Source organism: Clupea harengus, chromosome 18 (genome assembly GCF_900700415.2).
Source record: "Clupea harengus chromosome 18, Ch_v2.0.2, whole genome shotgun sequence".
Lineage (NCBI taxonomy): Eukaryota > Metazoa > Chordata > Actinopteri > Clupeiformes > Clupeidae > Clupea > Clupea harengus.
In genome coordinates, this window is record NC_045169.1 from 12,582,291 (window position 1) to 12,604,675 (window position 22,385).

Consider the following 22,385-nt stretch of genomic DNA (forward strand, 5'->3'; position numbering starts at 1 on the left):
TGACAAAGGTTAACAGGCAGACAGATGACACACCAACATAGTTACTTTACAGCATAATTTGCAACATATGAAATAATTGTCTACATGCAGGGCTATAGTGTATCTTGTGTTGTACTCCTGGTATATCAAGTTGACCCTGGCCAAATCTGACTATAATGAAACACAATAATACTTTGTTATGTCCACAGTCAGAGTCAGAGAAAAGGGCCAACGTTTCCATGCTTCGAGTTGTGCCTGGAAGACATCAGGCTTTGGTCTTTGGAGAAACAAGCAAAACACTTAAGGGCAGGTGTACATATGCTACGATTAACATCCTGTTAATCCTTTTCATCTTTGTATTAATGTGATTGTACATGCATGTACTCTATGTGTATGGACACATACAACCCTTTATAATAACTTCAGACTAACTGCAGAGTAACTGTCCTATTTTAAACTGTAACTGCAGAGACGTAGGTAGTGGAGTGTTGCTTGTGTTCAGGAGGTCTCTCACCACCATCTGGCCAGGTCAGAAAATGCCATAAGATTTTGTACATTTTAGTTTACATAAGGATGACAGCATGAAGCAACAAGGTCCGTTAATTCACATGAGTGGAATATACCATCATCCTCATTAGGTCGACTTCTTTTCTGGCCAGGGTTTAAATTCTGCTCAATAAGTACTATAGAGAAAGTGCAATTTCACCCCAAACAATCAAGCCCAGCAATAGCATATCCCAAAACATCACCAGGAAAACATTGAAACATTCAGGTAAACCACTGGTTTAATAGTGGAATGAGCTACCTAGCACTATTTGATCAAGTGACACTCCTTGAATGTACCATGGCCGTCACAAAGTTTAAAGATTCTCCTCTTCACAACTTATCTGTCATTCTACAATGTGAACATTCTATGTTCCACAAGCCCAACAATATTTACATTATGCCTATTAAGTTACTATTGTTAATTTTACTGTCTGATATTCAATGCTGTTTTACGCACTTTGTTATATTGTGCAGACAAATTACTAAAAAATCCCAAATGAAACAAAGTGGTTGTTGGGGTTTTTACTCTTTTGCTTTTACTAATTTGTTTGTCACTTTGGATGAAAGCGTTTTCTTAATACCATGATCATGTTCATCCTTTGTGTCTTAACAGCACAGCTGATATTGGTTAAATTAATGACTGTATAGAGGTGGACGATGTGACTTCATGGCCTTCGGTTCTATAGAAAAGAGGCTGAAATGTTGTCACATTTGGAGCCAGAGTTTACGCAGTAGAGACGATAGTCAAAAACAGCTACGCCCAATGACAAGAAGTCCAGTACGCTTACTCATCTGGTAGACCCGTCCTCTTGTGAAGGTGCAGTGTGTGGCACATCAAGCCACATAAATGTGTATGAAGGGTAACCATGAACACAATCTCTTTCACTCTCCTGGGTCAATTTGACCAGTTTTTGAGAGTTTGCCTTTGCATACGCATCTTTTTTGTTCTATTAATTGCAATACTCCAATCTAGCAATGACGCAGATGAAATCCCCATCCTTCTCCGATGATCATTATGAGCAGAAATGGGAGAAGTAATGTGATATGGTAATACTGACTGTATGCCAACACGATAACTTTGTTTCAGTTGAAAAACATGAACTTTGTATCACAGAAGTAAGGGCATATCTGGCTAGATTTTTCTACACCCACACAATATTTGGCAAGCATTTTTGTAACTTGTATAGCACTCTAGATGTAAGCAGACACGTCAAGTCTGCAATGTCTGGATATTGGAACTCCTTCTCCTGTCATTCAGGCTACAATTACGTATCAGATTACTAACATTAGCACTAGAATTAACAAGCCTAAATTGATGAACAAAAACACGAGATAACACTGCATTTCCTATGCCATCAAAACCAGAACTGCCAGTGACATTTGCCTTGCGTCTTAGGCTATTCCCAAGTAGCTTGTAAAAGTAGGAAACGCATACATTTAAAATGGAGCTAAAATTATATAATGGTTTGTCAGAAAAATAACTAAATGAATGAAGGCTGAAGAAAAGGAGATGACTGTTAAAACCATTACATTTAACAGTTGTCTGGCAAACTCGACTAGCCTACAACCTCAGCTAATCCACATAATGAGCGAGAATGGGTGCGATTCAGGTTTTCCAGCTGGTCTCCTCCAGTGCACATTTTAATATAACTAAACAAAAATGTGCACCTATCAGCATAGGGGAAACAAACTGTTTGAATTAGACACGATGGAAAGACGGTTTAGATGAGAAAAGTGACATGGAGAATAAGTTGCTTTGTCTTTGTAACACAAGGGGATGGGTGGAGTTATAAATTGTACTGCAGCACACCATCAGGGGCACTAGACCTATGGTTGCTTCCCCTGTGGGAGACCACACGCAGCTAGTCAGAACTGAAAAATGTGTCATTCGTGATTCTGGTAAAAGGTTGTTGATATTTGAGCTTAAAAGATAATCAAATTACACACCTCCCTTCGTGCCCCTGGACAACTGTGTTGATTGGCTGGAATTGTTTATGGCCATGTCCGAGCCATTAGGTTTTCCATGTACAAGGCCTGTGAAAAAAGGTGTATTGAATTAGAATCGCAAATGGCAACGACAGTATGAGCGTTTTGATTGGCTAATGCGTAGTCATACCTCCCGTGTATTGCCCGCTCAGGGGCCTCAGCGGGCAATACAGAATTGCCTATTGCCCTCCGGGGAAATTTTTTCAGGGGGAGACTTGACAACTCAACAAAACAAACAAAAATTCTATTTACAATTACCATTTCTTTTCATTTATAAAATGAGCTAAGCTAACACTCTGATAGTGAGTTTTACTATCCAGATGAAAAAGAAATAGTTACAACTGAAGGTGGAGATGACGGAAATGAAAACAACAACAACAACAGCCAGGAGGAAATTCAGAACTTTTTTAAAAGAGAAAAACAACAAGCCACCTGAAAACACTTAAACGAAAAATGCCTTATGATAAACTTACTAACCTCGACCGTTCGGTCTTCGGCTGATATTTGCCAGCATGACCTCACTCTCGGTTAGTAAGTAGTTAATATCAGACCAAGACCAATCATATCAAGATAACATTGTTTCAGTTGAAAACCATGAACTTTGTATCACAGAAGTAAAGGCATATCTGGCTAGATTTTCCTACCTTCCTAGATATAACTCTACCATGTCAGTCTATATGTTACTTTGGCTTCTGCCGTTGTCTTTGCCGGTTTCATATCCTTCAGGTGGTCAACAAATACACATGTACACTGTCCATTAGGGGGTCTCAAAGTGCGATTTGAATAGCTGATGTGATAGAAACCTGATGGCTGCATGGATTTAATTAATGTTTTTTGGGAACGACACCATATCTGCTCACCACCTTCTAGCAGAGTGAGTTATCTGCAGGTTTATCAACAGGTAGTCCAAAGTGCAGCGGAGATACCTGTGTGTGTCCATGGTGCAAGACAACAACCTCAAGTCCACTCAAGGCTACTTCAAGTGTTACTGAGTTGGTTGCAATGTGACTTATATGGGCTGTTTCTTTACAAACTAAAACTAGTCACATACAAATGAGATTTTATAACTGGTTTGTACTGTGGTCTAAATATGATCAATTGGCTGACTTAATTTTTTTAAACGCTTCATGCAAGCCGACTTTGCCACCCATTTAAATTGGCTGTGGTGAAGATTGGAAAAGAATGTGACCTGTGAACATTTTTGAAACATTTTCATGAAATCCAAAATGGTGGAAACGGTTCCACTTAAGTAATTACATAATATTGTAACTGACATACTAGTATGGATGGGAATTGAAGCAGGCTGGCAAATTCCACTGTGGCACCCAACGGAGACATTGACAGTGTAGTGTGTGTCTGGTTGTAAGCCTGTGATGACTGTGCTGCACGAGGAAGTGGAGATGAACTCTTCATCTTTCCCTTCACTAGAGTAAGATATGAGGAAACTATGAGAAGTCAGGTCCATCTCATATGGCAGAGTCCAGCTAAGGTGAGCTGATGATGTGGTCACTTCGTTCACGGTCAGTTCCTTTGGCACAAGAACATCTGGAAGAATGGATTGCAGGTACACATATACATGAGGAATAAGTATTTTTTCTCAAAATTGCTGTTTTTAGGAACATGAAAATACACTGGACTCTTGAGTGCATGTTTACCATTATAATATACAGTTGTATGCAAATGTTTGGATACCCCTGAGCAAGATCCGTATTTTGTTGATTTTTTAAGTGAAAATAAGTAATTACAACCCCTGCAGTAAAGGGTAATTTCAAATTTAGGATTCCTTCAAATGCTTCTGCACTTTTTGTCATAGTTAAAAATAGAAAAAAATACCAGTAATTGTGGCATGTGAAAAAGATTCATTAAAAGCCTTATTAGGACTTGTAAAAAAGGGTCAATAGTTGCTATTCGGTAATGTCAGTTCATGTCAATTAATTCCAAATGTCCTGCAACATGTAACAGAGTTAAAAATGTAGTGTATGGTTTTATATGATTTTCGCCAAAATGAAACTGCCTTGTTTACAAGTGTGAATGGGAGCCACCTTTGGCCATATGGTGTACTGCAGATCTGCTGCGCAAAGTCCAGTGCTGCTTCCCTACCCGATCAGAGAAGCCTATGCTTTTGATCGGGTAGGTTGACTGTACAAAGAACTGTACCTGGTATGTTCCCGACTAGCTGTAAACTCCGCTAGCCACGTCCATGCTTTAAATGTACTGTTCGATATAGCATGCATGGATTTAACTGTTTAGTTAAACATGCATTGAAAGTATTATTACGTATTAAGTATTATTATTATGACAGCGAATGTTTGCGAGTTTTACTGAACGTTAATTAGCTGTGGTTCCATGTGTTCAGACATTCTGTCTGGCGCCTTGCTGGCTAGCAAGCGCTGATAGTGTACAATGGGATATTGACGTAGATGTTGCCTATATGTAACGCGATGCATTCTTTATATTTTGCTTGTGCAGATGCTTTATGTTCACACCAAAGTCTGAAGGCAATGTTTTGATTTATTTTCTAAAGGTATGTGGCTCCATAATGTAAATAGGTTTTAATTAAGTGCTATAACTCTGTGCACTTAGGCTACAGTTATGCCCATTCCACTGTATATGGGAAGTTAAAAGTTTTGTATATATTTTCTATTACTGAAGTAATCAGCAGAGAAGCCTATGCTTTTGATCGGATGCTGTATGTTCACACCAAAGCCTGAAGGCAATGTTTTGATTAATTTTCTAAAGGAAAATAAAAGAAAGAAAGTTCAACAGTTTCGCCTCCGTCTCCCCGTTGCTTGACCATCGTTACACTGGTGCCGTGACCTTGTGATCCCAGATCAGCTTGATGCAGATCGTCGCGCCGAGGGAGCTGCGTTGACATCTAGGAACGCTGTCTGTGCTACATTTTTGTTTATGGTCAGGTACTCTGGGCTGTCAATAAATGAGGATTCTGAGTGAACTGTTTTAATAACAATTCAGGGCAAAACTAGGTTTTATGCAATTTTTTTTTCCTCTTCTCTCATTCCTGTTTTTGTGGTAAAATGGCTAGTAAGTTAAAGCCAGATGATGTGTCTGACATTAGCCAGTTCTCTTTCGGGAGTAGAGGTATGATAGAGGGTCTGATAGGAGGTTGTTTAAAGTCGAGGGAGTCTGTTGGGATAGATGTGGGTGCTTCTCCTGTGTTGCCTGCAGGAAATAGGGATTTAAGGTTGGAACAGGACTCAACGGAATCGCCTAGGCAGATGTCACGAGATATGCCACATTATTCAACTCCTTTTGATGAAAATGCCACATTGCATCAGTTAACTGATATGATCTCACTTTTAGGCTCACAGATAGGCGAGTCTATCACAGCCTCTCTTGTTTCTAATGGCGTCATTGGTGGGGTTGTTCAGGGTAATACACCTATGCGCCATGCAGGTGATACACAGTCCAGTCTACACAACACCCAGAACACCCAGCCAAGTGGTAGTGCAAGTACACTTAGTGAGAACACACAAGTTAATGTTGTTGTACGGTCTGACAAGGAGCCTGTGATTTTCAGGGGTGATAATACAGACAAATACTCAGTGAAGGAATGGGTTGAGTTAATGAAAGCATACATCAAGAAACAGAACTTTGACGTTTCATCACAGGTGGAGGCTGTAATGGGGAGGTTGATGGGGAAAGCCAGGGATGTAGTTAGGGTAGGCCTGAGGAGCGACCCCTCACTTCAGTCTTCATGCACACCAGAGGTCATGTATGGCATGCTGACACAGTATTTCAGTAACACATCCTCAAGCATGCCCCTCCAAGATTTTTACTCAACTCTGCCCAACCAGAGAGAGAATCCCGTTGATTATTGGCTACGCCTTAACAAGGCTGCCGATGTAGCTGAAGAGGGTCTGAAGCGTCAGGGCAGACACACAGAGAATATGGGAGGCGAGATTGCCAAGATGTTTGTGAACCACTGCCCAGATCTAGAGTTTGCGTCTGTGTTCAAACATAAGCAGATACGTGAATGGTCAACAAAGAAAGTGCAGGAGAGAATAGATGAGTATCAGCGTGAGCAGGTGTCCTCGGTGAAAGTGCACGTGCTTAAGACTCATGCAGCTGCACTGATTTGCCACGAATCACGCATGGAGTCCCGCAACACTTCTGACATGGAAACGTCCTGTCCTAATGTCTTCTCTCCTCCAGCTATCTCTTCAGTGGGTGTACTATCTCTCTCTCCCTCATCTGTCCTGTCACAGAACCAGCAGCATTCTCTCTCTCCTATCTCTCAGAGCCAGCAGTCATATGTGCCGCCCCTGCCACAGCATCGGCAACAACAAACTCTCTCTTCACTGCCACAGTATCAGAGGGCGTCCCCATCCTTTGCACCTCAGGGCCAGTTGCCGCTGAATCAACAGCCAGGCAATGACGCTATGCTTGGCGAGATGAAGAGAGCTGCTGTCTAATGTGCAGGTTGGACACACAAGGCCCGCAGCGCGCCGAGGTGGCAGACAATTTCGAGGCCAGCCTCATGTCCATGCAACGAGCTGGCAGGTCTGTAATGATACAAGCCACACCACCGAGTCACACTGCCGTTGTAACCGTCTCTGCTTTACATGTTTCAAGCCCGGCCATACAAGCCCCAGTCATTCCCCTGCCCGGGGGAACGTACAGGGAAGCTAGTTGGCTTGTGCTTTGAGGGAGGTCGCACAGGCCATGACAAAAACTCCCACGTTAATGATGCAGCTAAGCTGGTTGACAAAGTGAAGAATTTGGATAAATCAGAGACCGTTGTCATTCAGAATACTCAAAAACTCAGGAGCAGTGACAGTTTATTTTATACTCCTGTTAAAGTTGAAAACAAAGTGACTCTTGGCGCTATGTTAGATAGCGGTTCAATGGCCTGTTCATTAAGCGCTGAGCCTGTAAAAAGCTGATTGATGCTGGTGTTCATCTGAATAATCAAGAGATGACTGACGTTGTCTTTGTTGAATGTGGAGGTGTGCGCGTGAAGCCTGAATCAGTGGTGAACCTTGAGATGGCAGTGTATGGATGCAGAGTGTCAGTGCCCACTTTCGTTGTACAGAATCAGCAAGATGATTTAATCATTGGCTCAAATGTCGTGAGACATGTAGTTCGTCAGTTCAAATGTGATGCAAACTACTGGAAAGCCGTGTCATCTGATGATGAAGTACCAGACAAGGTTGGAACAGTCAGGTGTAACAGAGCTGTCACCCTGCCGGCCGGCAGTGAGTTTCTAGTGTGGGGCATGCCAAGATATCATCAAAAATGCCAAGATATCTCCCGGTAGCACTGTTTTAACTGAGCCGACGTCATCTCATTCCGCGCCCAGAGGCATTATGGTTGCCAGAGTCGTAACACCTCTCTGGAGCGACAGGTGGGTCCCTCTCAAGATTCTTAACATCTCGGACAGCCCTGTCACGCTGCGGAGGAATGCCAAGCTCGCCGATGTCTACACTTGTCTAGCGCTGGAGGATATGGAAGCCCCTGAGGTCAGTGCCGCTCAACAGGCCACATCTGTCAGTCCTGCAGGAACATCTGCGCCGACAGCGAACATCAAAACTGTGCGGGAGAGACTGGAGCATGTTGGCCTGAGGGATCTTGACCTGGAGTCTTGTGACGTGATGGCAGAGTGGCAAATATCAGAAAGCAGTAATCAGAAAGTCCGCCAGCGAGTTCGCCTCACCTCTCGTCCTGGTGTGGAAGAAAAATGGTGACTTGAGGGTGTGCACAGACTTCAGATGGCTCAACAAACGAACACTGAAGTATGCCCATCCCCTTCCACACCAAGCTGACTGCATAGCTGCTCTGGGTGGGAACACGTTCTTCAGCACAATGGACCTCACGTCCGGGTTTTACAACATGCCGCTGCATGAAGACGACCGCAAGTAGCATTCACAACACCCATGGGCTTGTACGAGTACAACCGTCTCCCGCAGGGCCTGTGCAACAGCCCAGCCAGTTTCATGAGGATGATGATCAGCATATTCGGTGAACTTTCGGTGAACTTTCTAAGCTTGCTATGCTACCTGGACGATTTGCTAGTATTTGCACCAACTGAGGCGTTGGCTCTTGAGAGGCTGGAGCAGGTCTTTAGTCGGCTTCGCCAGCACAACCTGAAGCTTGCCCCGAAGAAGTGCTGGCTGCTCAGAAGGTCTGTGAAATTTCTGGGACACATCATCGATGAGTCAGGTGTGTCAACAGACCCTGCAAAAGTTGAGGCCGTCAACAAGATGGTGGCTACTGACCTGATGGAACTTGATGGAGTGACCCCGTCTCAGACTCGTGTGAGGTCTTTCTTGGGAATGGTAAACTATTACCAGCACTTTTACTCCTCAATGGCTTAGCCTCTCTTTGACCTCTTAGCTGGTCAGAAGCAGAAGCGCAAGGGAAGACCCTGCACAAAACGCCCGGCTCCATACAGGAAATTGACCCCTGATGATTGGATGCCAGACCATCAGAAAGCTTTTGAGGGCCTGAAGACGGCGTTACTGACCTCAGTAGTTTTAGCGCACCCAGACTTCACACGATGGCTTGGGAGCAGTTATATCGCAAGTTCAGAAAGGTGACACTGTGGCCCGACCAGTGGCTTTCGCCAGCAAATCCCTTTCAAGAGCTCAAAAAAGGTACCCTGCTCATCGCCTGGAATTTCTGGCACTGAAGTGGTCCGTGTGTGACAAGTTTAGTCATTGGCTTAAGGGTCATACGTTCACTGTGTGGACAGATCAGACAGTCAAGTGCCAGGGTGCGAGCTGTTGGCACTCTCCAACAATTCCCACAGCTGGTTCCCACTGATGAAGAGCCCCTGCCTGCATTTACAGAGAGAGAATTGCGTGAAGGGCAGTTGAGTGACCCTGTCCTCTCTAGGGTGCTGTACTATGTGGACAAAGGCCATCGTCCATCCTGGAGAGAGAAGTCCAAAGAGCCTGCTATGGTTGTAAGATACCTGAAGCACTGGGAGAAACTGACCACTTGCAATGGCATCCTGTACAGAGTGTCCAAAAACCAGGTGTCCAGGAAGAAAAGACACCAGTTAGTGGTCCCTGACTCCTTTAAATCCGAGGTTCTCAAGGGCATTCACGACAGTGCTGGTCATCAGGGGCAGTTCAGGAGTTTGAGCTTGGCCCCGCCAGCGTTTCTTCTGGCCTCATATAGACAGGGACTTTAAAGAGTATGTCCGTCACTGCCCAAGATGCGTCATCAGCAAGACTGCCGATCCAGAGGGAAGAGCACCCTTGGAAAGTATAAAGACGTCTGCTCCTCTGGAAATCGTGTGCATTGACTTTTGGACTGCAGAGGATTCGAACAACAAGTCTGTTGATGTGCTGGTAGTTACAGACCATTTAACCAGGATGGCTCAAGCCTTCCCCTGCCGTGATCAGTGCGCCAAACAGGTGGCAAAACAACTCTGGGACAAGAACTTCTGCATATACGGCTTTCCCGAAAGAATCCACTCCGATCAGGGGGCCTCGTTTGAAAGTCAACTGATCAGTGAATTGCTGAAGGTCGCCGGTGTGAGGAAGTCCCGAACCACCCCATACCATCCAATGGGCAACGGTAGTGTGGATTGTTTCAACAGGACGTTGGGGAACATGATTCGCGCCCTCCCGCCTGAAGCAAAATGCCACTGGCCCCGACACCTCCAAACACTGACGTTTATGTACAATTGCACGGTACATGAAACCACATGCTATCCCCCATTTTACCTTATGTATGGTAGAGTCCCACGCCTGCCTGTTGACATTCTCTTCAAGAACATCCTGAAAGATCCAGAGATTAGCAATTATGACCACTATGTGGTGTCTCTGACTAAAGACCTGCAAGAGGCCATGGCTATAGCTCAAGGGCATGTCAACAAAGAGCAGAATCGGCAAGCTGTGAATTCTACAATCGCCGTACAAAGGGGAAGCTGATTGCTGTGGGTGATCGTGTCCTGGTGTCCAACAAGCGGGAGAGAGGGAAACGAAAGACTGCAGACCGTTGGGAGTCCACAGTGTATACCGTTGCCAGCATCAATGCCTCCACCCACACCTACCGGATCCGACACCCTGAAACAGGCCAAGAAAGAGTTGTCCATCGCAATCTTCTGATGCTCGTTAATTTCCTGCCCATTGATGAGGACAGTGTTTCAGATGGGACCTTTGTGTTCTCCTGCGGGAAAGAGTCAAGCGACATCACTAATGTGGATGGATCGATGCCTGTTGCTGGTAGAAAGGATGCTAGAAGTAGGACTCAGGAGTGGGTTGACAACCTGACCACTGTGAATGCAGATGTCCATGCAGAGTGTAGCTCACCAGAAGACGTCCTGAGTATAAGTAATGGGTCTGGGCATACAGCTGTATGTTCACACCAAAGCCTGAAGGCAATGTCTTGATTTATTTTCTTAAGGTATGTGGCTCCATAATGTAAATAGGTTTTAATTAAGTGCTGTAACTCTGTGCACTTAAGCTACAGTTATGCCCATTCCACTGTATATTTTCTATTACTGAAGTAATCAGCAGAGAAGCCTATGCTTTTGATCGGATGCTGTATGTTCACACCAAAGCCTGAAGGCAATGTTTTGATTTATTTTCTAAAGGAAAATAAAAGAAAGAAAGTTCAACAGTTTCGCCTCCGTCTCCCCGTTGCTTGACCATCGTTACAAACACTCAAACATAGGTCTTCCCTCAGCAACTGACAGAGGATCTGAATGAACCTGTCTGATGCCCACAAAGCAGCAGATGGTTTTATAAAGAGATCAAAGCATTTCCAGCTTGAAATTTCCAATGACTGAAATATTATGAAGAGGTTAACTGTGGAAGTCAAGAAGAGGTCTTGAGGACCAAGAACACTTTCAGATAAAACTGCATGTCTGCTGGTCAGAAAGGCCAACCAAACCCCTCATGTGACTCAGAAGCCCTGCTGGAAGATTTATCTGACACAGGTATGGTGGGGCACCATTCTACTGCTGCTTGTGAGAAACACTGTCTTCCTACAAGAGCCATCAGAGGGAGACTTCAACAACGACCTCATCATGAATGGTGATGTCTGAAGTATGCCAGGTAAAATCTGAATAACCCAGAGTCATTTTAGAAATAACTGATGTGAAGAGATGAAGTTTAAAAAATGATTATTTGGCCACCATTACAAAATGTGTTTTTGGAGAAAAACGGAGCAGCATTTGATATAAAGAACCCGTTGACAATTGCATGTGGGTGGATCTGTTCTGTTTTGGGATTTTCTAGCAACCAGTGGCACAGGAATAATCATACAAATGAAGGGAGGAATGGAATGGAAAGCCTGAGAGATGTTGGTCTCTTCAACAGGATAATGATTCAAAGTATACCTCAAAATACACCATGAAGAACTTCAAGAAATGCAAACAGTAGCTTTTGTTATGTCCTGCAGTCCCTAAACTTGTGTGTGATTGAAAATCTGTAGGTAAATCTTAAACAAGATGTGCATTCAAGACACCCTAAATGTATACCACAACTTGAAGTGATCAACAAGGAAGAGTGGGTAACAATTCATTAATCAAGAATAAAGAAACTTTTAGCTGTCTACAAAAATAATTTGCAAGCTGTGATGCCTAACAAAGGAGTGTTAAGTGTGGACTTCTGCACAGGCCACAATTACTATCAATTTGATATTTTATTATAACTGAAAAGGTACCAGAGCATTACAATTTAAGGAAAGCCTCATTGTTTAATGTTTCTTTGCTGGATGGGTTCTATTTTACTTCTGGGTTGATTTGCCCAGGAGGAGGGAGCTCTTGGAAAAACAGAGGTCAAATCACAGGTAAGTCCTGGGGCAGGCAGTCCACAGTAGACAAAATGGCCCTTATGTGACAACAGTCTGTCCATTAGTTTAATTAATGACCTAGAAGTGCATTGGAAATGTATACTGACAAGTTTCCACTTCCCCCTGTACTTCAAAGACTTCCAAAGCCCTTTCAGACTTTCAGGAGGCATTTGATTTAGATATTTGCCATAAATGCTCCAACCATTCCCAACTTACTATCTATAGACAGTACGCTTCTCACCCACATTTAGTCTACATCGCACCACGGTTGTTTTCAGATGCTACGTGCTAATTTATCTTTAGCTAGAAAATGCTATCATGGCAATCGTGAATCATGAACTGTCCCTATAAAGGCAAGGAAAGTTTGATTTTAATCACATTAAAAACATCTTAATGAGTGATGAGATGATTCTGCAATGTACAACACTTAACTGCAGCATGCAGATGACTAAACAAAACAGCACAGCAGAAGGACCAATAATCCAGTAACATCCAGGCAGACAAGCCGACACATCAATATAGTTATCCAGCTTTGGTCTTTGGAGACACAAGCAAAACACTTTGTGGTAGATGTATACAGTGCCGTCCAGAATTATTGGCACTCTTAGTGAATATTCACAAAAATGTCTTTGCTGTTTATCCTCTTGGTCTTTGACTTAAAATATTCACAAAAATCTTACCTTTTCATAGTAAAGTTATTGAAAGAAAAAAAGTTAAGTTCATCTGTTTGATTAGGAATGGAATAGTGTCACACAGGCCAAATTCCCTTAGTCACCCATCACTATAGGAATGACACAAGAACACAGTGACAATGTGCAACGAAAAGTTGTTGAGCTGCATATAAGAAAATCTTGAAACAGTTGAAAATACCCATTTCCACTATCATGGCAATAATTAAGAAGTTTAAAGCGTAAGGAGGTGTTAAGAATCAGCCTGGAAGAGGACGTGTGTGTACATTGACCCCACGCACCGTGAGGAGGATGGTTCGACTGGCAAAAGAATCTCCAAGGATCACAGCTGGAGAATTGCAGAGGTTAGTTGAGTCTTGGGTTCAGAAAGTCTCCAAAACTACCATCAGATGCCACCTACATCACCACAAGTTGTTTGGGAGGGTTGCCAGAAAAAACCCTCTGCTGTCAATCAACAACAAACTAAAGGACCTACAGTTTGCCAAATGTTACTGGGACTTTCAATGGGACCGGGTTATATGGTCAGATGAGACCAAAATAGAGCTTTTTGGCAACAAACATGAAAGGTGGGTTTGGCGTAGACAGAAATATAGCCATACAGAAAAGCACCTCATACCCACTGTGAAGTATGGTGGCGGATCTTTGATGTTGTGGGGCTGTTTTGCTTCCAAAGGCCCTGGACATAAAAAAGCTCACTGTGCACAAGCAGTACATTTGTGAAGACATTTTGGGGATCCGGGTGGGTGCAGGCTTGTTCAAAACAATGTCTGGTTTTATGTTTGCAATTGTATTGATTATTTGAAGAAAAAATTGGCAATATGTATACTAGGTTAACTCGTAGACTGAGTTCATAGTAAACTTGTAACTGCTGGATGGATGATTTCTGTTTATCTTTAAGTTGTTATTTTTGCCATCTTATAGGCTACCTTAACATTTATTGAACTTCATAAAATACCAGACCCTTCGCAAATTAGGCTAAGATAAGCCATCTCTTCCTATGGTTGCAACTAAACATGCATTTGTGTTCTACAAATACAGTATGTACGGAATCAGAGACTTTGTATCTTGAGATTCGATACAGTATAATTTTACACCTCTACAACATACAGGCATGAAAACGGGTCAGGGGTGAAAAAGGTGAGAAGGATATTACCCCTCCAGGGGGGTCCGGGGGCATGCTCCCCCGTAAGAAAATGTTTAATATTCCATATTTTAAATCATCAATCTGATGCATTTTGAGAGGCTTTTTTTGCCAACCTGGGGAGAGCTGGAGAAACTTAACTTCAGCCATGAGTCCAAAATTACTATGGCCTCCTTACTAAGTATTATGCACTGATGTCACTGGGTCTAACATACAGTATAAGAGGCACAATGTGGTAAGGGCACCACAAATGGCTTAATGCATAGCCCCCACAAGAGATGGTGGACATGCTGTAACTTAACTTGTCTACTCTTCCATCATGATTGACAGCCAATACAATGTTATGTAATTCAGATTTGAATTAGGGCTGTCAATAGAGACAAAAAAATTAACTAATTAATCTCACATTTTGAAATTCATTAATCTAAATTAATTGCGATTAAAAGTTGGTTTGACTTCTAAAAACTAAATCTTATAAATTAACGAGTAATCACTTTCAGACAGCGTGTATTTTAGACACTGTTGTTTAATTGTATTTTTTTTTTTAACACAAAACTACACGCAGAACTGTGTTTTCAAAGAGGCTCAGGCCTATAACTCATACCTATAAAGTGCCAGCCAGGTACAGACTGTGTGCCGCGCAGAGTAGATGTTAAAATGGAAGTAGCCTAGCAGCTGCCAACATAATACGGGCACTATCAGTGCCTAAAGTGGTCAGTTTGCCACTTATCTCCCATCTGTTTGAGACGTCGATGAATTCCTCTGCACAGTCCTCCGCTGTATGCCGCGAATGTTTTTTTTTTACTTCCAATGCAAAATATCTCAATTTCCATACATTGTCAATAAAATGAACTGTGACACCCAGGTAATTGTCATTTCTGACTGTCGTCCAGTTGTCACCAGTAAGGGCGACGCTGGCAGCTTGTTCGAGGAGCTGAATTTTTTCGTGCTCTCTCGCCGTCATACAACGGTAAATCGTAAGATTTGTCCCCTGAAGCAATTCAAATCACCTCAGACAGCCCACCGTCCTCAACTATGTTGATGGGCCGACAGTCACCGGCAATCTAAACTGCGTAAACGTTGGTAACCTTTTCACGGACTGGTCTAGTTATTTTCCTAGTGAAGTCGTGGATTGTGGGTTGGCGACTATCTAACCTAGGACTGCTTTCTGTCGGGTGCTTTGCATTAAGGTGATAGCTAAATTCAGCTTGACAAATGCTACATACAACTTTAGTTTTGTCGGTTGTTCCGTCACTTTCACTCTTAAACAGAAACTTTGCGCCCAACAATCCCTCTGCTCTCTCCATCTTCAACTACCGTCTCGGTCTCTCCTATTCCTGACTGCAGGCACGCGGCGGTTTCGTGTCATGTGTCAATGCACATCGGAAGTAAACAAATTTGCGTTAACTGCCTTAAAATATTGTATCGCATTAATCTCGGCCACAATAATCTCATAGATTAACGCGTTAACTTTGACAGCTCTAATTTGAATACATTTTATTGGCAAAGATATCAATTTACATTACAGTTCGTAATACTCTCAGAACCAGATCATTTTTTCTTCTTTGCCTGAACGACCAGTGTCTTCATGGCCCGCTTTCGCTGTTTTGCCACGTCTCAGCCTCGACCTTTTCTCTTCTTCAGCAGGCGTGCTTTCAGCTTCTGATGGTGGTCTGCACTGGTGATGCAAGGCAACTTCGCGTTAATATTTCCATGCACTAGCGCTCCCTTCTGGCACGCGCACCTGTTCGCAATTCACTGAATCTCGCGCTCCCTTCTGGCACAAGCACCTGTTCGCAGTTCACTGAATATGAATACCTACACCCCCCCCCCCCCCCCCAAAACATTTCTCATCGAATCTACACGATTCACGTAGGTCACCTATTTTGGTTTCAAAACGGCGAATTTCGCCGAAAGGTGAGGGATTTTCATGCCTGAACATAAGATTTCAGATTACACTACTGGAATCCTAAAATACATTTCCAATCCTGACCAATGTTGCGAGCATTATTATGTGACACTTTCAGTCTACTGAATTTGCTGTAGTATGGAGCCAAATTGATGATGGTCTTTCCAGCCAAACAGGTCATCCACCACAACATCAATATCCTAACCCAGTGTGCCACCCAGCTGCTGGTGCAAACCTTGGTGAGTTCCCGCCTTGACTACTGCAACGCCCTCCTAACGGGCCTGCCGGCATGCGTGGTGAAACAACTACAGATGATCCAGAACGCAGCGGTGCGTCTGGTGTTCAACCAACCAAAGAGGACACACGTCCCCCCGCTACTCATTGAGCTCCACTGGCTGCCTGTAGCTGCTCGCATTAAGTTCAAGTCACTTATGCTTGCTTACAGGGTGATTTCTGGTTCTGCTCCCACCAACTTAAATGCTCTTGTAAGGGCAAATGTTACACCCAGGATGCTGCGCTTGTCAAGTACGGCAATCCAAACTATATTCATTTGTAGTTCCACATTGGTGGAACGAACTGCGTAGCACTACCAGAGCAGGGGCGTCCCTTTCTACCTTTAAGAAGCTCTTGAAGACCCAACTCTTCAGAGAGCACCTCCCTTCCTAACTGGCACTTCGACTAGTCCTTAACTTGCACTTACAGCAGTTACATTCCTGCACTTCTTTTTTTATATTTCTTATGTAAAATAGTATTTATTGTTACACTAGGTCTCTATTGCTCGTAGCTTGACTGTTCTCTCCCGTGTACGTCGCTTTGGACAAAAGCGTCTGCTAAATGACTAAATGTAAATGTAAATCTCCAGCCCATTTCTGTTGGCTTGGCGCTACTACAAGCTCTCGCTCTCAGGTCTCCCCAGTCCTACTGGACAGAATAGTCACTCCATTTCCCCAGCTTTTATACAATAACCACCTCATTCATCACATGCTCATAGATCTCATTAGATTAAAATGTCCACCATCAAGGTATACTTATACGGCATGCATTTTCCATAAGCTTACCTGAGGCCCTGAGTGCCACTCCTTTTCCGATGGCAGGATAGGCTCATTAAAGGTCAGCTGGCTACATCAGACCTGTAGTTACTGATCACTGCTGATATTCTCACCGCCCTGCCTCACAACACTCCACAATTGATTCATGTCTGTCCACACTGACTTAAAACTTACTGACACGTTTATGTTGACTTTTTGGGCTGCTGAAAGGCTAGGTCTACCTGCACTGCCTCAGCTTTTAATTCCGTCGTAGGCTACATCCCCTCGTCTCAGACCTACAGATCATAGATCACAACACAATTTGGGTTTTCATCAAATAGAGCAAAACCAGTACATTTAAGAATCACTCAATTTTCATCTTTATTTTGGCTTCTCACCCTTGTTCCAGTGCCTAGCACACCACATCTCATGCCAATCCTTGCAGTCTTCACCATTCAGCCCACTCTTGTCCAGCTACAAAGCTAAACATACTTATTTTTAGCGTTCTAAATCAAAACCGATGGGTGGACTAGTGAAATGATGTTCTCTAAACAAAGTTCATGAGGAGCCCATGGCATTTCCGCATTCCAGAAGATTTAAACCTGCCTTACCTCTCGGCTAAGTCACACGCTCCAGCACGGTTAAGCATCCCACCTCTTCCCCAATCTCCTCCATTTCAATAGTCGCTCTAAGTTCAAGTTACCTTTATCCATAGCGGGTTTCAGTACTAGACTCTACTAGCCTGCACCAGTTTGCATTGTCATCAAATTTCCATTTGCGCTTTTACGCATTTTATTCCACTTTTGTCATATGCACCACATTTATCTAGCTCATAGAGATGTCATGGACTCTGCATCATCTCCATTATAGGTATGCTCTACATATTATAAACATATTCTACATATTATAAACTCAAGTCTGGTTGGCACATTACTTACTTTTGTTGGGTGCCATTTCAGATTCCTTCATCTGACGACTCTGTCAACAAAATAACATGAAATCATGAAACAATGTAAATTCATTTTATTAGTGCATTGTTAAAAAGTGTTTTTAATGTTCTTCAAATGCATACCTGTTTTTCTTCGAGTTCTGTTATGTCATGCCCTCTGTGTTGCTTTGCAACACATAACACACAGATTGGGGTCTGGTTAGTCTTGCAAAATAACTCCAGCGCTCTGTAGTGCTGTTGGCATAGTCTCTGTTCCAGGTCTCCAGTGGCCTCCACCAGCTTATGCCCCTGAAGAGCTGGAGTTGTGTAGTGCTGCCTCACATGGATCCCACAGAAAGAGGCAGAGCAGGTCAGACAGGACTTGTAGGCACTCTTTGGGCAAACTGAACAGGGCACATTGCCTGGTCCAGCAGTGCAGTGACTTGGGAAGCAAACAAACGGTATGTTTTATTTGTGTTAACAGATTTTAAACCAATGCCAATCTATTCCTTAATTCCTGATTATCACACCTTCTTTAGAATGACAACATGATTTGCACACCAATGGCGTGATCCCCGTGTTTATTATTTTTTACCATATTACACTTACATATAAATTGTTTGCACTTCAACTTGTAACTGTATTAACACCTCGCATAATTTTCAGATAATCCAGGGGTTACCAAACGTTTCATGGCAGGCCCCCTTTGACACTGAAACTCAACAGCCAATCAAATTTCACCCTTCCCTTCAGTGCTCCTGAAGCAACATGTTGATTGGCTGGAATAGTGTATGGCTTGGTCCTAGCCACAGACAGCTAACAAGACACAGAGGGCCAGGGGCTAGGGGCGTCACACTCCCACACAGGGCAGACAGGATTATGAGGAGGGCACACAGGGCACAGCAATGGCAGTATACAGCTCTGGAAAACATTCAGAGACTACTTCAAAACTATCAGTTTCTCTGGTTTTACCATTTATTGGTATGTGTTTGAGTAAAATGTTTTGTTTTATTCTATAAACTACTGACAATATTTCTCCTAAATTTCAAATAAAAATATTGTCATTTAGAGCACTTATTTGCAGAAAATGACAACTGATCAAAATAATTTCTGGCGCTCAAAAGTTGGAGTACGCATACAAATCTCACCAGACGACATGGCCACCATTTAAACTGGAACAGAGGTTATAACGTTCTAACTCAATACTTTACCGATTTATATCGTTTTTGTCCCTAGTGAAAATTTGGACCTAGATATATGGGGAATTTGGGAACAAGTTTAAAAGCCCATAAGTTTCCCTGTAATGTGTTGTGCATTGGCTGTTGATTACTCACTCTCTCTGTTGTGTTATGGGTGGCACAACGTCCAAACACTCCGAGCGTGGACGCTTGTTCGCCCGACACTCATTACTATCTCCCTGCTTAAGTTCATCAGTTTCTTCGGTGTTCTGACTGTCACTCATGATAAATCGTTCATCTGGTGTCAGTGCCTTTCACCTGAACAAAAGTGGAGATGATTCATTATTCACGAGACACGCACACAGTCAAGTTCAAAGGTTTATACATAGCTTCGAAAAGAATAGGGGCCTGATTTCAGTTCCATTCTCAAAGTTTTAGTTAGATTAAGAATGTTATGTCATTAATGGAGAAATATTCCCTTTTGCTGGAAATTTGGAATTCGGATATTTGCTTTACCGACTATCACAGCGTGCAGAACTAGCTGACAGTGTAGCCGAAAGGGACTGCCCGGATGGTCTTAATAGCCTACTACTCGCCAATCACCCGATTTGGAAGATGCTAGTGTTCTTGCACGTTATTTAACAACCACCAACAAATAATTTACGCAATAAACCGGAATGGCCTGTCCGAAACCTACCTCCTTGATGGCAGCATTAGTCGGTGGGAACTAAATAATAGCTACGCCGTCAGTCCCAAGCCTACACTTCCACTTTCAGTTTGATGACGTGACCAGGGTCACCGTGGTGAAGTCAGTTTTACATTCGACATTCAAAAAATGTATTTCAAAATGTATTGCGTCTTTCGATTTTCCTACCAACTTTAGATCAACTTCCGTGTGAAGAAACCTTCAACCTGCTCACGCGAATAGCATGATAAATTGTGAATTTGTTATCTAGCTAGTTGGTAAATTAACAACTTCTTTTTTACCGTTGACACCGAGGCATCGAAGCTTGTGTCGAGAACGTGAAGCACTTCCAGACAGAGCTCCGTATCGATTGTTAATCTTTCCTGCTCTTATCTGTCTGTTTGTCTGTCTCTGACCATAGTCGGATTACAGGGGAGACTGTTCACTGCTCCAGGGCCAGAGTGTTCTTAACTACTCCCTTGCCTTTCCCTCTGCAGCTGATGAGTAAATAAATGGCAACTGATTCTTTCTGACGATTTATTCTCCACACTGGTTCAATGTTAGAGCAACATAACTTTTCTCGCTACATCCAAACTGTTCGTATACATTCCCGTTCTCTCTGAATAGTAGAAATATCTATCAGTAAAACCTACTGTCCAAACTAAACAACAGGGTGAAGCAGCACTCAGCCACTATGCGGTTCACCTCTAGAACCAACTTCCAGAAGACATCAAAAACGCTTCAACTAATCCCAGTTTTAAATCTAGACTTAAGACCAAACTTTTCTCAGATGCCTTCTGCTAACTGGCTATAAACAGTTCCTTGAAGCATTATTGCTTAGTGTAGTAGACTCATGATTTTTAATATTCTATTTTATGCTTTTATTTCCTATCTTTTACTGTTTTATGCCTTGATGTTCTCATGCTTTTATTTCCTATCATTGACTGTTTTTATGATCAGGAACTGACCTTTTGCTTTGCTTGTGTTTTATGTGAAACACATTGTATTACCACGGTGTATGAAATGTGCTATATAAATAGACTTGCCTTGCCTTGCCTCTCTCTGCAACGCTCTCTCTCGCTCGACCACACCCACCCAGTACATGCTGCTCTTAAAGGAGCAACACCATTGTGCATGGGTACCAAAGACGTCACTTCTGAAAAGCCCCCCAATTCCCCTATCCAAAGCCATATAACTCCCAATTCGATAATAACATTTATATTTTCTTTAACATACACAAATATAATTCTTAATTCAACAATAACAAATATATTTTCCCACAGAAACACTTGTGAAGCGACAAAGCTTTTCTAGAGATAAATAAACAAGAAATTACGTACTAACCACACTGGCATAAATCATGTGGGAAGGCAGGACTCAAAGAGAAGGGGCCAAAGCAAGACAATCATTATATGACAGAAAACAAATGAACATTCACCAATGACAATAAACCTTCTCCCACTGTTCGACCTTCCCTGAGGCCCTCAGAAAGAGTCAGAACTCCACAGTACCAGTGGCCCCCGAGGCTGAGGCTGGGCCTGAGGCTTTCCGAAGCCCCTGGGATTCTAAGGCCTTCAAAAAACCTCAGGACATAACCCAGGCCTAAGAAGGACTCAGGACATAACCCAGGCCTAAGAAGGACTCAGGACATAACCCAGGCCTAAGAAGGACTCAGCCTACTTCCCAGGCCGTTAGGAAAGCCTCAGGCTCCTAGGGGGAAGGCCTCATAAGAAGGCCTCAGTCCCCTCCCCAGAGCTTCAGAAAGCCTTAGGCTCCAACCGTAAAAGCCTCAGGTCTTGCCTTAAGTCTCCCACCCTCAGGGGCCTCCGAAGGGGAAGGGCCCGAGTCTGTCTGAGGCCCGTGCCCCGCTGCCCTGGTCCATATTGGGTCGTGTACATTGTAGTTTGTCTCTCACACAATCAAAAGGCAGGTATTAAAAGCTTGCTGAGCACAAAACATTATTAATTGGTACCTCTGTTGATGTATCTCTCCAGTATGCATAGTTTGCTTGTTTACTTTAAATACCCCACATTTATTTAAATTCATCATAGACTTCTAACTACCATGGTTTAAAAATACAACCTTTTCAATGTTGGTAAATGTGGACCTACAGACTTCGAAATCCCCTCTCCACACACATGCGCATATCAATCACTACCCAGACAACCTCACAGCACTCTCTGCTGTAGTCTTTCACTTTTGCTCGTGTTTTCTGCTGATATGGTTTCTTTCTCTTCGCACAAACAGTTGATTGTGAAACCTGGAATCATACAACATACAAGAACATGAAGAAAGTCTCTTAACAAAACCAGACTTGTGGGAATGGAAACAAGTGTGTTAGCTCTAAATAATAAATACACACCAGTCACTGTGCTAATGCATTTTATGATTAGATATTGCACAAGATGGAATAATACCTTAGTCATTTTAATGTTACATAGCATATCTCTGCTAGCCTTAAGTAAAGTATAAAAATGTCCATACCTGTATGAAATATCATAGGCCGGCGTGAGATAATATAGACAAATTATAAGAGCTTGTAAGATCT

The 22,385-nt window shown here is 42.9% G+C and overlaps 2 protein-coding genes across 8 annotated transcripts in view; one reads left to right on the forward strand and one right to left on the reverse strand.

Moving 5' to 3' along the window:
* LOC105904535 overlaps window positions 1-21,416 on the reverse strand; it is a 59,010-nt gene extending 37,594 nt beyond the window's left edge. For 3 of the 7 annotated variants that reach the window (XM_042710369.1, XM_042710372.1, XM_042710371.1), the window contains exons 1-6: window positions 19,850-20,127; window positions 19,309-19,470; window positions 18,119-18,416; window positions 17,985-18,024; window positions 3,790-4,056; window positions 2,473-2,559 (exon numbers count right to left, since the gene is read on the reverse strand). In XM_042710369.1, coding sequence (XP_042566303.1) covers window positions 2,473-2,559; window positions 3,790-4,056; window positions 17,985-18,024; window positions 18,119-18,416; window positions 19,309-19,436 — 820 coding nt within the window. In that variant the 5' untranslated portion in view covers window positions 19,437-19,470; window positions 19,850-20,127. The other 4 variants (XM_042710370.1, XM_042710375.1, XM_042710373.1 and 1 more) reach the window with 4 other exon arrangements.
* Window positions 4,063-8,466, forward strand: LOC122133707. The gene is made up of 2 exons (XM_042710376.1): window positions 4,063-5,035; window positions 5,251-8,466. The coding sequence occupies exon 2, from the start codon at window positions 5,547-5,549 to the stop codon at window positions 6,942-6,944; it is 1,398 nt and encodes a 465-aa protein (XP_042566310.1). The 5' UTR covers window positions 4,063-5,035; window positions 5,251-5,546; the 3' UTR covers window positions 6,945-8,466.
* Window positions 21,417-22,385: the final 969 nt, after the last annotated feature.